Genomic DNA, 16,895 nt, shown 5'->3' on the forward strand with positions numbered 1-16,895 from the left:
GAGGTATGATATTTCATCAGCATGGATTTTCAGCTTCCCTATTGATTTCAGTCAGAAAAGAGTGTGTATGTTCTTGAAGGGCCTTTCAGATAATCTTTAGACTGAAACATGAAACCTCTAATAAATTGTCTAAGTTAAAATAGCACTTGGGAACTTTATGATGATTTTTTTTCGCCCAATAAAAAGTTATATTTTGGGCATTTTATTGAATGTGTGTCAGATGTTTGTCATGCCAGTGATGTTCTGAAATATGCTGCTGTCATCAAGAATCAGAAGTGAGGTCACAGATGTGTGTGTGTGTGTGTGTGTGTGTGTGTCAGACTGACCTGATCTTGGGATCATCTTGACTTGCTCTGGTGTTTTTCTCCAGTGGAAGAGGAAGTCCTGAGCATATATTAATCAGAATGGGGCTCCTCTGTCTAGAACTTCTCAGCAGACCATCTCCACTTCTACAGAGAAAGTGAGTTCAGCACTGTTTATGACGCTTTCTGAAATTTCTGAGCTTAGATTTACATTTTGAAAACTTTTTTCAATTTTAACAGTGCAGTTTTTAACTATTGGTTGCATAATTCTCTCACATTTAAATAAAATATTTGTATATGTTCATGATTTACTCATTTTTTCACTTATTTCAGTTCAGTCAAAATAATTTACTAGTCAATTATGGCCACGTGTATACTACATGACGGTAATTTCCTTTTTATAATATATGTATAAACACATCAGTGAAGAATGGTGATTTTTTTTCTCTGATGACTTGAGATTTTTAAACAATTGAAATGTATTTATCTTGCATAAAGGTACAAAACTTTTGGGTTCAGCATTTGTTTTTAGTATTTAATTTTATTCAGCAAGGTGCGTTAAATTGTCCAAAAGGGGCAGTTATAAAAAGACATTTAGAATGTTACAGAAGATTTCTTTTTTAAATAACTATTTCTATTCACCCTGATAAAAAAGTCACAATTTCCACAAAAAAGACTGAATGTTTCAAACATTGCTTATAATCAGAAATGTTATTTGAGCAGCAAAGCAGCATATTAGAATGATTTCTGAAGATCATGTCACACTGAAGACTGGAGTAATAATGCTGAAAATTCTGATTTGATCACAAACTAAATATATTTACATAGAAAAAAAAAGTTATTTTAAATTATACAATTTATTTCACAGTTATAGCTATTTTTACTGTATTTATGATCAAACAAATGCAGCCTCTGTGAGCAGAAGAGACTTCTTTTGAAAACAAAAAAACTTACGGACTCCAAACTTTTGAACAATGTTCCGAGTAACTGTGTTAGTGATGGATCTGTGACAGGAAGGCTCTTGCTGCTACTGCATTGCTCAGTTGAGAATGATATTTCATCAGCACTTTATGATTCTCACAGTTTCACTGAGAGTTTGGCTTTCCTAAAATAGTCTAACACCACATTGCATCATATCTTCCCACAGGGACAGACAGAAAGAAATAAAGTCTCTTTCATTCAGTGAAATCTATCCTTTTCTTTGCAGCTGTCACAAATCTACCAAATGTAAAGTCTCTGTATTTAAAAGTCTAATATTAGCATGATCTGTCTTCTAGGCAAACGTCAAGACATCTTGTGTACATCATGTCAAGTGATCTCGGCCGTGTCAATTTTTCCAAATCTAACTCAGAGGTGTTTAACCCACCTGTCTTTGAGGCTTTTGAAGGCGCAGGACCCAGAGCACCAAGTAAAGTCCTATTCATTCACATTCAACTGGAATTCATGAACCAAGTGTTTCAAAATGAACAAAGTGTAATTTTTTCACCACACACTTAAAATGCCAAACCTAGCTAATAAGACAATATTGGTCTGTTCTCAAATCTAGTGAAATAGATTTATATATATATATATATATATATATATATATATATATATATATATATATATATATATATATATATTTTTTTTTTTTTTTTTACCTTGGATTCACTGTATCCTTCAAAGTGTCTTTCTTATAGGTGTTATATATGGACATCTTGATTATGTATATATACATTACAGACCAAAAGTTTGGACACACCTTCTCATTCAAAGAGTTTTCTTTATTTTCATGTGTGCTTTGCACACTCTTGGCATTCTCCTGATGAGCTTCAAGAGGTAGTCACCTGAAATGGTCTTCCAACAGTCTTGAAGGAGTTCCCCAAGATGTTTAGCACTTGTTGGCCCTTTTGCTTTCTGTCTGCGGTCCAGCTCACCCTTAAACCATCTCGATTGGGTTCAGGTCCTTTGACTGTGGAGGCCAGGTCATCTGGCGCAGCACCCCATCACGCTCCTTCTTGGTCAAAAAGCCCTTGATGCCTTCAGAGTGACTCTACAATTTGAAAATAAAGAAAAATAAAGAAAACTCTTTAAATGAGATCAAGTGTTACAATTAATAACCACTACCAATTTTTTTATTTTATAGATGCTTTTCATTAGCATGATTAGATTATAAGGAAGCCTTTAATTACCACTCAGTGTTTTAATAAGTGTTTTTAATTGTTCTGAAACTCTCAGAACTGATTCTGACAAAATAATGATTGTATTCCAATGATCATGTACGTTTTTTGTCTTTTTTTTCAGCAACACGATCTATCTCAGTGCTGGGTGTTGATATGCTTGTGACCGACAACAATAATAAGCACAACACCAGCAGGTATGAGAACACAAACCTCATTGTGCGCAGGAATAAAGAATTCTTTATCATCATCAGCTTTGACCAACCCTTCAATGAGCAGCAGGACAATGTGCAGCTGGAGTTCATGATTGGTGAGCAGATCTTTCAGAACATCTCATTTACATTTACATTACATTTATGGAATAGGGAAGGCTGGGTTTAGGGGATAAGGTTATAATTTTTGATAGTAAAATAAAGAAAAGAAGTAGATAGTATAGAAGTAGAATAGAGAATGTAAGTGTTTGAGGGCCAATGTTTTACTTCTAATAAATAAAAAGGAAAGAAGTAGAAGGAATAGAAATAGAAATAGCACCATACATTTTCACACTCTTGTTGAAATCTTGATCTGTGTAATAAATACAATTTACATCAGATTGCTATAATAATGCAGATCAATTTCATTATCAGAATCATACCTCTTAAAGCTGCAGTTGGTAACTTTTGTAAAAATGTATTTTTGACATATTTGTAAAACCTGTCATCATGTCCTGACATTAGAATATGAGACAGATAATCTGTGAAAAAATCAAGCTCCTCTGGCTCCTCCCAGTGGTCCTATTGCCATTTGCAGAAATACATTGCTCCCGGTAATAAACAACCAATCAGAGCTGCATTCTGTAACTTTTTTTGTGTTCAAAGTATACAAATTGTATATAATAAGCGAGTACACCATGAATCCATTTTCCAAACCGTGTTTTTAACTTGTCCTGAATCACTAGGATGCACCTATAATAAGTGTTTATATTCGGACTATTTTAGATTGCTTCGGGGGCACCGTGGCGGAGTAACCCAGTACCTTTGTGATTCTTCATAGACATAAACAGAGAGAAGTAGCTCCGGCTACAATGTCCTTCCGCAACACGCAAGCAGTTCTGTTTATTAACCACTAGAGTGTCAAAAGTTACCAACTGCAGCTTTAAGTTCATCCTGTTCAAACATTTCATCTATGGTTATATTCCCCAATTTCGTCACATGTTCATCCATAACAATACCAGGTCTTTTATCCTTTGTGTAAGGAATTGCATTATTTATATTAGATCCTTGTGCCGCCATGTACACATCTTTTGTTGCAGTTTCCGATAACACAGCACACACCCCGAGCTTTCCAGCTTTTCAGCCACATAGCTGTAGAAGTGGACCATCACTTGTATCTGTCCAATTCTTGCAGTTTTGATTGGCCTGTGTTGATCTTCTCCATTTGGTCGGATGTAAACCTTCCCATTCCATGTCCATGTTACTTATATTTCCTCTTGCTTCCTGAGTATTTGACTCCATTTTGCTATTTCAGCATTTTTCTTTTTCTTCAGTACCTTTTAATTTTCTGGTCTGTCACAGTAGCGCAATCTTGTCCTTTTGTGAAACAAACTTTACAACTATGGATGGCTTTTCTTTGCGATTCTTGTTTGGGATTGCATAGCAGCTAGAGACATTACTCTCATCCAGATTGATGTTTACTGCTTATGCACAGCAAAACCGGTTGTTCCAATACCTGCAATTCTTCTAGTGGGGCATCCTTACTCATTTACTACATTTATAAAGAAAACAAGTAAATAGAATAGAAATAGAATAGGGAAGGCTGGGGTTAGGGGTCAGGTTATTATTTTTATAATAAAATAAACAAGTAAATAGAATAGAAATAGAATATAAAGTGTAAGTGTTAGAGTGTAAGTGTTTTATGTATAATAAATAAAAAGAAAAGAAGTAGACAGAATAGAAATAGAATAAATAGAGCTAGTGATAGAGTGTCAAGTTCACCAGTGAAATTAGCCATCAACCTGTTCAAGTTTTATAATAAATAAAATGAAAACAAGTACTGTATATAGAATATAAATAGAATAGAGAATGTAGGTGTTAGAGGGTCAAGGCACCAAAGAGTTTTGGTGAGCATTGACTTTCTTTCTATTGACAAAAATAAACTGAAACATCTCTAAATTGAACTTTAAAAGCAGAAAATACTTCATACATGTTACTAAATAAAGACTATAAATGTGGACATTTCGGTTGTCCTATTATTTGAACTCTTTCACTTATTTTTTATTTGTATTTAAATTTGTAAAGTTTTAAGTTTTTAATAAGTATTATAAAAATAAAAATAAAACATTTTTAACAAAATTATGCTTTTTTGCAGGTTGATGATCATCAAACCATCAACACCCCCAAAGCTTCACAGTCCTAAACCATTTTATTTGGTCGCATTGGGTAGTTTTGATTTATATGCTGTTTATATAATGTTTGATGGTCGCATTATTTTACACATGTGATCACTTATTTCTGCTTCATCTTTGCCGTGTTTTGATCCAGACATTCAGTGTTCTATCAGAAGATGTGTATAAAGTGCCTCCTACCATACAGGTGCATTTGGCACTGCATACTTTAAAAACCATCTTTTAGGAGGATCTTCGCAGTAGTTTCTGCCTTTTGGTCACGGGTAGGGAATGCCTGACTAAATTTGGTGAATACATCCGTCACCACAAGGACATTTTCTCGGCCATCTGTAGCTGGCTCTAGAGTGGTAAAATCTACTGCAACAACTTCCAGTGGTTGGGAAGCTAAGAATGGTGTCCAGGGTGCTTGGATTTTAGGCTGCGGCATATTTGTCAACTTACGCCGCTGACAATTTTTCACCCACTTTTCCACATCCTCGTACATACCCCCCAAAAAACACTTTGGTTTTATCAAGCTCAGAGTTCGTTCTATGCCTTGATGCCCCAACTGATCATGGACGCTTCTCAGAACCTGCTCAGTCAAGCATGTAGGTAACAGTATCTGTTGGCACTCCCCATTGTGAACGTCTTCGACTACACGATACAGAAGACCTTCTTTCTCCTTGATTTTCTTCCACTATTTCAATAAGGACAGCACAGGTTTTGACAACTCCATTCTCTCCTGGTAAATGGGGTTTCTTCTTCTACTCCAGAACTTTCTAAAGACATGGAGAGTCGGATCGGTCTCCTGAAACTGGCGGAGGTCTGCTTTTGAGTATCCCGGCAAGGTAGGTGTATTCTCACAGTCAACCCTTCCTCATCTGCAGTGGATGCTTGTATCTGCCAAACTTTGCCACATTCAATCCCTGTGGCCACCAGATCAGGCCCTAAGGCCGTTCCGGTTCTAAGTGAGTTACAGATGGTGACACAGTCATCATACTCTATGTCCTCACTTTCAGGCTCCACCTCCTCCAAACCTGGTCTTCTCGAGAGTGCATCCGCTGATGTGTTGCATCGCCCAGGACGGTACTTCACATCAAAATTGAAGACAGCAAGTTGAGCTGCCCATTGCTGCTCAATGGCCCCTAGCTTGGCAGTTGTAAGGTGACAGAGGGGGTTGTTGTCAGTGATGATGGTGAACTGTGATCCCAACAGGTACCTCCCGAATTTTTCTGTCACCGCCCACTTGAGGGCCAACAGCTCCAACTTCCTACTGCTATAATTACGATCATCCCGCTCCAGGCCACGTAGCCTCCTGCTCACATATGGTATCACACTCTTTATCCCTTTCTGATGCTGGTATAAGACGGCACCCAACCCAAGCTTGCTAGCGTCTGTTTCCAAAACAAACGGGAGGGTGAAATCAGCATATCCCAAGGTCGGTGCACTAGTCAACTTTTCTTTGAGTTGCACAAAGGCTGACTGACAAAGGGCAGACCAAGAGTCTTTAAACTGCTGATCTGTCCTGCAAGTACTATCCCCTCGAAGACAAGCATTGACTACGTCATGTAGCGGACCAGCAACCTGGGAAAAACCCTCTAGAAATCTTCGGTAGTAACTGCAGAAACCCAGGAATGATCTGAGCTCTTTAAGGGTGCTAGGTGTGGGCCACTGCTCTACCGCACTTACTTTGTCCGGGTCTGCGCTCACTCCCTGAGCTGAGACTTGATGTCCAAGAAACCTGACCTCTGGCTGCAAGAAGTGGCATTTCTCTACCTTGACTTTTAGCCCAGTATCTTTCAGCCTTTTGAACACCGTTTCCAGTCTTTTCAGATAATCTGTGAAGGTAGACAAGTACACTAGCAAGTCGTCTTGGTAGACAAGGGTGATGTGAAACACCAAGTCACTCATGATAGACTGCATGAGCTGCTGGAAAGTTACAGGTGCTTTGCAAAGCCCGAAAGGCATACGGCAATACTCACATAGCTCAAACGGAGTTACAATTGCGGTCTTGTGGCGGTCTTTCTCATGTACAGCAACTTGATGATAGCCACTGGCAAGGTCTGTTGTTGAAAAAATCTCTGCTTCCCCCAAGGCATCCAGACTCTCATCTATGCGTGGCAACGGGAAAGCATCAAGCCTGGTCTTAGCGTTTAATTTCCTATAGTCCACACAAAGTCTGAGACTCCCATCAGTCTTGCGCACCAGCACAATTGGTGAGGCATAAGAACTGGAACTCTCATGTATGACACCTTTTCTGAGCAACTTGGAAATATGTTCCCTAACTTCTTCAACCTGGTTCGGAGGTATGCGTCGGTATGGTTGGGCAACTGGAGTATCATCTACTAAAGAAATCTCATACTTCACCCTGTCTGTGTACCGAAGATCCTCTTCACAGACAGCAAACACATCAGCATATTTCCTCAAAAGTACAACTAGCTCTACCTTTTGCTCAGACATACCTCCTATCCATAGTCTATCTAGCAGGTGTCTCATGTCACTGTCAGGCTCTTGTCTAACTTCTCGATCATCGGACATGTCTTCTTGATCAGCTGACATACGATGAAACCTCACTTCACAGGGGTTACCCTCCATGCATTGACAATGGCTAAGTACACCCACCAGAGTCTTGGGAAGCAACCAAACATCATCCGATGAAAAATTGACCAACTGGACTGGAAAAACATGACTATGAGGGGGCACTAAGGTCGGAACTGGGACCAACTCACCAGGCAAGGATCTGTTCCCTGGCTCTAACAATGCCCAAGCATCATTGTCCACTGGTCTCTTGTGGACCCTGACATAGACTGTGGCAACAGAGGCAGCAGGTACATATGCTTTTCGTTTGCCACTTACTCTGGCGATTGACACCTTTCCAATGAGCTCCGCTTCCTGTACTCGCTGGAAAGCTTCCCTCCAAATAGAGTCCAATTGACCTCCCAGAGTGTTATCAAACTCAGAAAGAACGAGCTGTCTGCATCTCTGAGCTATATTCATTCCTATTATGCCCGGTGGGGTCGAGTCGGACTCTGGACCACCCTCGTCCCTTACTATAAGAAATCCACATTCCGGTATGGTCAGTCCCATAACTTTGATATCTAGTTCCACATATCCAAGGTATGGTAAAGGTAGCTTGTTGGCTGCTGTTATCTTTAGCCACTTAGCTGTACAGTGAATATCTTGATCCTCACCATGGAGGTGCTCTCTAAAAAAACTTTCAGTAAGTGTGCTAATGTTACTTCCCGTATCCAATAAACAACGAGCAGGCTCGCCACCAATGTAGATATTGACCTCGGGATATGTGCCTACTGCACGCTCAAGAAACCTTTCCTTAGGCAATGGGTTACTGTTTGAGCCTTCAGGCTTACCTCGCATTACTCGGCTCACTGCGATGGAGGGACACCGTTTCCCGGTACCACAGACATTGAGGCAGAACTGGACGCAGCTTTTGAGGCATGTGATGCTGTGCAGTTTCGAGCTGAGTGTCCTATTCCTTCACATCTTAGGCAGATTTGCTGACCATCGTCGGTATACCTTGGCCTGAATTTGGGTTTTGTGCTCTTGTCAGGAACAACATTGGCTTTCTGCATGGTAAGTTCACGTACTGCACTGGTAAGCTCACCAATAGCTTTGCCTTGCTGAGTGATAACTTTAACCACTTCCTGCAGAGTTACAACTAGTTAAGGAGGCTCTGTACCACCCGAGTTGTCCTGCTCTGATATCTCAACCGGCCCTGCACCCACAATTTTCCTACTTCTAGCAACATTGGCACTGCAAGGTTTGTCTTCCATGCACCACATCATGGCCTCATCACGGATGTCAAACAACGTACAGTGTGGCCGCTCTCTCACAAACCTGCGCAGTTCCCTACGAAGGGTAGAGTCTCGCACCCCGTCAATGAACTGGTCTCTGAGAGCTAGCTGTGGGTCAGACACAACATGAGAGGACTGTTGGATAGCAGCATTTAAAAGTTGAGACAAAGCATGGTAAAAGTTGCGAAAATCTTCCCCATCTGATTGTCTGCGTGAATAAAATGCATGTAACAGCTGTGGTGTTGTGTGTTTTTCTCTAAAAGCTCCCCTTAAATAAGAAAACAGCTGCTAGGGTTGTTTTATCTCTCCCCCCATACACAGCTTAATCTCATCCAAGGCTGAAGCTCTCAAATGAGAAAGAATAAAGTCTACCTGATCCTCACTGTTTAAACCACGGACTCGAATGACATGTTCAATTTCATCAATGAACTCGTCTACAGTTTGGTCTACAGTCACCACTGAAAGGTACAATTTGACGCTCACGTGGAATGTATACATAAGATCTGGTATTAGCATTACTCATGTTGGCAAGAGCAGACAGTACTTGGTCATGTTTTTAAGGCATTTACACATTACTAGTACTGTATGACATTGATCCCAATTACACATTTAAATGTAAGATATTTTCCTTCCCCTGGTTACACACACACACACATATATATATGAACTGATCGACAGCAGAGCTATTAATGGACTGGAAATAACTATCAGACAATGAATAAAAGTGAGAAAATATCTGCCCGTCTTCATTAAAGACCGACCAGAGCATAGTTCCATTCTGCAGTTAGGTCAGCTGAATAATTGAAGTGATGTCCCCATGGCTGTTGTAGCACCATTTAATTCAGTCTCGATGTCAGCTTCATGTTCATCATTGCTGGCTCAGCTGCTATCCTGTGGGAAGATTTCCTCTTGAGGTTTGGGCCCTTGTTACTGAAGCCAATCCCAAGAGCACCGTTTTTCTTTTCTTTTTCATTTTGAAATGACCCAAGGCAGATTGCCCATACATACCTAAGCGCTATAACAAGTCTCAGTTAGCTTAACACAGCACATGCAGCAAAGTTTTTTTTTTATGATATAATAAATAAAAAACAGATACAATGGGAAAAAAAGAGCAGGCTGGTGTTAGCTGCCTTTTTTACATTTTTAATTGTATAATAAATACAAAGAAAACAGATAGAATACAAAAAGAATAGAGAAGCTAGTGTTAGTTTTTTTATTTATTTTTTATACAAAAAAAACAAGCAGTTATTACATGAATAGAGTGCAAATATAAAAGGGCCTTTTTTTAAAGAATAGAATTAATAGAGTGCTAGAGTTGTGTTTTAGCCGATTCTTGAACATGGTGAAAGACTCAGCTGCTAGGACTGAGTTGGGCAGGTCATTCCACCAGGAGGGAACATTTAATTTAAAAGTCTGTGAAAGTGATTTTGTGTCTCTTTGGGATGAACAATCAAGCGACGTTCACTTGCAGAATGCAAGCTTCTAGAGGCACATAAGTCTGAAGTAATGAATTTAGTTAAAGGGGTGCAGAACCAGTGGTGATTTTGAATGCAAACATCAATGCCTTGAATTTTATGCAAGCATCTATTGGTAGCCAGTGCAGGTGTGACGTGTTTTTTTTTTTTTTTTTTTTTTTTTTTTTGGCTCAATAAAAATTAATCTTGCTTTGGTGTTCTGGATTAATAATAAAGGTTTGACAGAACTGGCTGGCAGACCTGCCAAGAGAACATTGCAATTGTCCAGCCTGGACAGAACAAGAGCTTGAACAAGGAGTTGTGAAGCATGTTCCGAAAGAAAGGGCCTGATCTTCTTGATGTTAAATAAAGCAAATCTACAGGACCGAACAGTTTTAGCAATGTGTTCTGAGAAATTCAGCATATTTTGATAGATATTTGATAGATATGTTTCTTTGGATGCTACTGGCTATAACTGTGAGTAAAAAATGTCTTGCTGTTTCAGACGTACTTATAAAATTTTCTGTTCCACAATGGAAAGAAAGTCATTATAAAATGATGCCAAAATTTTAATTTGGTTTGAACTGTCCTTCAAAATTGACATATACTGTACATGTCCTCACAGGCAGTTCACCGAATGAAAACAGGGGCACCTACATCATTGTGTTCATCGGAAAAGGGAGACGTAATGGGCGCTGGAAGGGTCGCGTGATTGCCATGCAAGGCAATGATGTGACAGTGGGCATAACACCTGATGCTGGCTGCATCATTGGCCGCTTCAGCACTTTTGTAACAGTAATCACTAATGTTGGAAAACAGCGCACTCCAAAGAACCCTGACACTGATTTCTATGTGCTGTTCAATCCTTGGGACCCCGGTGAGTACAAGTATAACACTTTGTTTTGCATAACACCACTTGCATAGATGGCAACAAACCCTATGAATTTATGCATATGGCATAAGGCATGTATCTCATATGTTGGCACACAGCGGATGTGGTGTATATACCCAGAGATTCCGACAGACAGGAGTATGTGATGAATGATGTGGGCGTCATCTACAATGGAGAATTCAACAATCAATACCGCCGTTCATGGAACTACGGCCAGGTCAGCAGTTTTCTGTTTTCATGAAGAAAACAAATGTTCCAACTCTTATGGTGGATTATTCAGCCTTATACCTTCATCTAACATTTTATATTGTTTCTTGTAGTTTGAAGAGGGGATTCTGGATGCCTGTCTTTTCATTCTGGATTCCGGGAAAGTACCACTGCTGTACCGTGGAAACGCCATTGAATTAGTTCGGCAGGGATCAGCTCTGGTATGATTTAATACTTTGTATGAATATCTGAACATGCAATGTGTCAAAAGAAATAACATAGCCTCTGCATTTAAACAAAAACAAAACAAATAGTTTTATTCTAGCTACACACATTCCTGGGCAAATAAAAAAAAAGACAGTTGATAAAGAAATAATGCAAGATCGCGCTGATATTGTGGTCTAGAAGTCCTGCACCAAACACACAATAACAGAAGTCCCACTACACACCCTTTCCAGACCCACGAGGACACCAGCATGCATTCACAGAGAACAGACCGGTCTATCGATGAGAGGCGCGCTCAGCATTTACACAGTGGCGGTGATGAGGCTCCATTCAGTTCAGTTGTGCCTCATCACATGCGGCCAGACCTGGCTTTTTATGCACCCCTCCTCTCCTGTAAGAGACAGGGTGGTGATGATAATTAGCGGGGAGGTAGCCAATTTGTCACAATATGCACCTACTTACATATGCTATCGCTTCTTTCTGCTGCTCCTTCATCATATTTTAATCCAGACATTCAGTACTCAATCAGAAAACTGCAATAGCACCACCTACTGTATAAAACTGAAAACTAAGAAATCCAGAAAGTTCCATTAATGGAGAGAGTGGAGAAAGAGCTGAGAAGAGCAAAAAAAAAAAAAAAAACCTACAAACAAACCTACTCTTTTCCATACAATAAAATAAAAAGAATGGCGATCAACGACTATCAAGTTGAGCTGCAGCAATCTTGCTGCCTATATATAAACCAATGCATACAATATAACTTATTTTATGGAAATAAAATATATATGTGTATATGTGTGTATATATATATATATATATATATATATATATATATATATATATATATATATATACACAGTAATGTTGATCCAGGAACATTTCTTACTTGGCAAAATCATGAATTTACATAGCATATATGCAAGCTTTTTTGGTGGGTATATTTTCAGATGAACTCCCAAGATGACGATGGTGTCCTGGTTGGCAACTGGAGTGATGATTACTCTATTGGCACAGCACCCACTGCCTGGACAGGAAGTCCTGAAATCCTGCTCAAATATGCCAAAGACAATGGTTTGCCTGTGTGCTTTGCACAGTGCTGGGTGTATGCCGGTGTGCTGAACACCTGTGAGTATAGCGACAGCATGTTCATTACCGATTCTGAAATTCAGGTTATTTAGAGGTTTGCTAAAAAATACTGTGGCATGACCATGACAGTTATGTGATGATACCCCTAGTTTTACGTTGTCTTGGGATGCCCTCACGAGTCATCACCAATTTCTCTTCTGCTCACGACAACTCGGGCAACCTGAAGACTGACATTACACTGAACGAAGATGGGACAATAAACAGAAGTCTAACGAGAGATTCAGTCTGGTGAGATACACAAATCATACACAGTCTGATAGGTTATGATGGTTAAATGCTGTTTAGTGACAATAACACTGTATTTTAAAGGAACTACCACTGCTGGAATGAGGTGTACATGAGGAGGCCTGATCTGCCTGAAAAATACTCTGGCTGGCAGGTGGTTGACAGCACACCTCAAGAGACCAGTGATGGTATGATCCTCCACATCTTCAGTATACACCGTTTTTCCTCTAAAGCAGCATGGTCTTCACCAACCCCCATCCCCTAATTACTAATTACAATTCTTACTTTTTGCGTGCGATTGTAAGTTTATATGTCGCAATTCTGACTTCTTTTTCTCACAATTCTGAATTCTTTTTGTGAGATTAACGATTGTGAATTTTATAGTCAAATGAGGGAACAGGTTTCTATAGCTAAAAGAGTTTTGTATCTCGCAATTGTGTGATTATAAATTAATAATTTTAAGATATAAAATTTCATATAGTTTTTCATTATGAAGTTAAGTGTCACCAATTGTACGGGTAACTGGGATAAAAAATGAAAAATGACCAACAGCAAATATTTATACTGTTTATGTCCAAACTTTATATTTCAGACTTCTCTCCTTCAACTGATACTTTAAAGAAAATCTGTCTTTCATTCAAGCCATGTTTATGTTTACCCTGTTCATAGAAAGCACCAAGACCATGAAATAATATGCTAGACTTTTAAAGGCCTACATTTAGACCCTCCATCTGCTTGGTGATTTGAGGTGATGTCTGAGAATTGGGGTTTTGACATCTCTGTTCCATCTGCATCTGCTCTGACCTTATGCATTTGAAACATAGTGTAACCTATAAATGTGGATCATTTATTAAACTGTACTGGTGATCCAATAGTGCAGTACCTTATTAGATGGTAATTCTATACCATTTGCATTCTGTTGTTTGCATTCAAAATGGATTTCCCTCTCTGTTTTAGGTCTTTATCGATGCGGCCCAACGTCTGTCATTGCCATTAAAGAGGGAGAGCTCAGCTATCCATTTGATGCAAGGTTTGTCTTTGCAGAGGTAAGAAACATGTCATTTCTCTTTGATGATTACTAACCACTTCTTTAGTTTACAAAATCTCAGCAGCAAATTCCAAATCTGTTTAAAAAAAGAGAACAATACTTCCTCCTGTCTTCAGGTGAACAGTGATGTGGTTTACTATCAATCTGATAAGTATGGAAACACAAAGATCATCTCTGTGGACACCACGAATGTTGGAAAGCTCATCGTCACTAAAAGGGTGAACAGTAATGCCTATGAGGACATCACTTCTACCTACAAATACCCAGAAGGTAAGCTTCATTTGGTCAAAAAACACCTGGGCATGGATGGTCACACACATGCCCTATCCCTTTCCCTGTCATTCTTTGATCTTATTCCTGACTCCAGGCAGTGACATGGATAAGAAGGCCATGCAGATGGCAGAGCGTCGTGGCGTTCCTGCCAGGGATTACACAAAACCCCCTGAAACAGGTGTGGAAATCGAGCTCCAGGCCGACACCATCAGCATAGGTGAAAACTTCAAGCTGACACTCAACATTAAGAACCAGAGCAGCCAAAACTGCACGCTTGATGTCACCATCACTGGCTGTGTGGTGTACTACACCGGCATCACCAGCTCAATCTTTAAGCTTGAAAGCAAAACTGCATCCGTGGATCCCTGGAAAGGTGAGCCTGACTTTACAAGTTTGTTGTAGGTTTAGAGCACATGCATTTTAGATTGATTAGCTTAATTTCTGAAAATCATTTTACAGCCACAAAAGTGATGTTCGATGTCACAGCTTCAGAATACATGCCTTACCGGGTGGATCAGTCCAACTTGTTCTTTGTTGCATATGGACGCATTCAGGAAACTGGCAGGGCCCTTACGACAACCAGAGTTGTCGCCCTCCGTCCTCCTGAACTCACAATTAAGGTATACGTCTTTTATTACCAATCATGGAGAAATATGTGTGATGCATTTGATCTTTTATGTTCATTAACAGTCATTATAAATGATCCACAGGTGACTGGAACACCCCGCGTCGGCAAGGATTTCGTGGTCACAGTGTCATTCCGAAATACCTTTAACTTCATCCTGAAAAACGTTCAGCTGCGCCTAGAAAGCCCTGGACTGATTTCGACCAGAAAGAAAACATACGAGTAAGATGGAATAACCTCTGTCATGTTTATTTTTTAATTCCACAGATTTTCATTGTCAGCAAGTAAATAGATGACTAAACACACAATAAAACTCTCAACAGACTACAAGACATCTATAGATCTACCGAGAGATGTGCAAATGGTGACACTGTTTGCTGAGTCAGTTCTAAGAAACAGGGCACATTCTTGGAGATTTTTGTGTTACAGTTATACTAAAAGAGCACTGGCGTATGATTTGATAATGCATTTGGTAACTTTGCTTCTTAGTAGATGTAGAAATATTCTGTAGACATTGTTTACATTGTTAACTCTTACTTAAGAACTTGTACTGCTCTTAGTGTTTGCTTTTAACAGTTTGCTTTTAACTGGTGAAATACTGACATTCAGTATTTTTTATGCATTTGCAGTCAGATCGCACCTGGTGGCACTGTGCAATATACAAACACGATCACCCCTTGGTCTTCTGGGAAAAAGGTGCTGATAGCTTGTCTGGACTGCGCTACAGTGAGGCAGGTCACCAGTCAGCTGGAAATCATTGTCCAGTAACGGATAAAAGATTGCCACGAGGGAACCAGAGAGAAAAAGTGTTCCCAATATCATTTTGTTGAATTGCTTTGCTTTCTTCACAAATATTATCGAAATAATAACATTTCTTTACACCTACGCCTTCCAAAACTGAATTGTTAATAATATAGTGTTTCAAGCATTTTAAGCAAAAGGTTTTAATTTGTGAACTCAATTGACTGTTTAAAATACACACAATCAAAGATTAAGTACCCATACAGAATGCACAGTCACCCTGGGAGTCTGATATATTCTGATTAGAAAAGTTTGGATGTAAGAAATCGTGCAGTTATCAGAATAAGTTGCAAATTGGGAATGGAAGGAAGAGTGGAAAAAGCAGGAGAACCTCATAATATTTGGAATTTTGGCAGTTATGACAAACGTAAAGCTTTGAAATAACAAAGGTGTATTCAAATCTAAATTACCTGACAGTTGTTTTGGTTGTGTGTACAATTAACATGTATTAAACTTATTAATTGGACTGTATAAATTGGACTGTATTAATCAGAATATGTTGCATATTTTCTCTGCTAAAATGCCACTGACTGTGTTTGACTAATATAAACTAACAATAAACCTTCAGCATGAAAGCATTTTTGATTGTTTTATTTGTTATACTGCAAATCTTCATTAAGACATCAACACCACCTGCAAAAAAAAGAAAAAAGGAATCATCTCACTAATAAAATACCATTTACAAACCATTTTACTTCTATGCACTTTCCAGTGTAATTGAATATTCAATGTTAAAAACTAGAGCAGGACTTTATTTACTAACTAGATAAAATAAATGTTAGTCAAGACAAACTTTAGACTGGCTTGTAGACTGGCTTGAGAAAGCTTAGCCTGAAATTTTAAAGCAGTTGTAAAAGCCTGAAGTTTGAAAATTTAGATAGATTAGATAACATGTTGATAACATGTTTTTAGCATGATTAAATTAAAAATTAAATTAACCAAATTACTAACATGTCTCTAGCATGTTTCTAGCATTGTTAGCTTGTTGAAAGTATGATTATAAATCTGGCTTGTTGTTAGTATGATTAGCAAGTTACTAACATATTTCCAGCATGATTAACCAGTTACTAGCATGCAATTTGCCTGTTTCTAGCATGATTAGCATGCTACTAGCTTGCATGATTAGCAAGTGATGAGTAGGGATGGGCAAAAAATTAGATTTTTAGATTTATTGTTTTTCTTTTTTTTCTTCGGTTAAATATTGATTGTCAAAAGCCACGAATATATCTTTTCCAGTATTTATTTCAGCACACAAATTCTGATTAACGTGATCGCGATGTTAAACGGAAAGCCTGTCATTCATTAAGCACTTATCATTAGGGGTGCTCCGATCACGATCGGCCGATCGTTAATGCGCATCTGTT

General features: G+C 38.9%; 1 protein-coding gene across 1 annotated transcript; it reads left to right on the plus strand.

Annotated features, from left to right (window-relative positions):
- The first annotated feature begins 413 nt into the window (after window positions 1-413).
- Window positions 414-16,106, plus strand: LOC113042211 (coagulation factor XIII A chain-like). Its single transcript, XM_026200862.1, has 15 exons — window positions 414-460; window positions 1,580-1,710; window positions 2,586-2,771; window positions 10,715-10,966; window positions 11,080-11,198; window positions 11,302-11,409; window positions 12,361-12,538; window positions 12,649-12,787; window positions 12,869-12,972; window positions 13,742-13,830; window positions 13,949-14,102; window positions 14,200-14,478; window positions 14,565-14,725; window positions 14,816-14,952; window positions 15,360-16,106. Exons 2-15 carry the CDS (start codon window positions 1,608-1,610, stop codon window positions 15,496-15,498), a joined length of 2,148 nt encoding a protein of 715 aa, XP_026056647.1. The 5' UTR covers window positions 414-460; window positions 1,580-1,607; the 3' UTR covers window positions 15,499-16,106.
- Window positions 16,107-16,895: the final 789 nt, after the last annotated feature.

Source organism: Carassius auratus, chromosome 24 (genome assembly GCF_003368295.1).
Source record: "Carassius auratus strain Wakin chromosome 24, ASM336829v1, whole genome shotgun sequence".
Classification (NCBI taxonomy): Eukaryota; Metazoa; Chordata; class Actinopteri; order Cypriniformes; family Cyprinidae; genus Carassius; species Carassius auratus.

What these genes read in the sequence shown, in the direction of transcription:
- LOC113042211 (XM_026200862.1), top strand. Translation starts at nt 1,608, where the DNA reads ATGTCAAGTGATCTCGGCCGTGTCAATTTTTCCAAATCTAACTCAGAG. An exon ending in CTAACGAGAGATTCAGTCTG is followed by an intron (nt 12,788 to 12,868) that starts GTGAGATACACA and finishes TGTATTTTAAAG; the next exon opens with GAACTACCACTGCTGGAATG. An exon ending in ACCAGAAAGAAAACATACGA is followed by an intron (nt 14,953 to 15,359) that starts GTAAGATGGAAT and finishes ATGCATTTGCAG; the next exon opens with TCAGATCGCACCTGGTGGCA.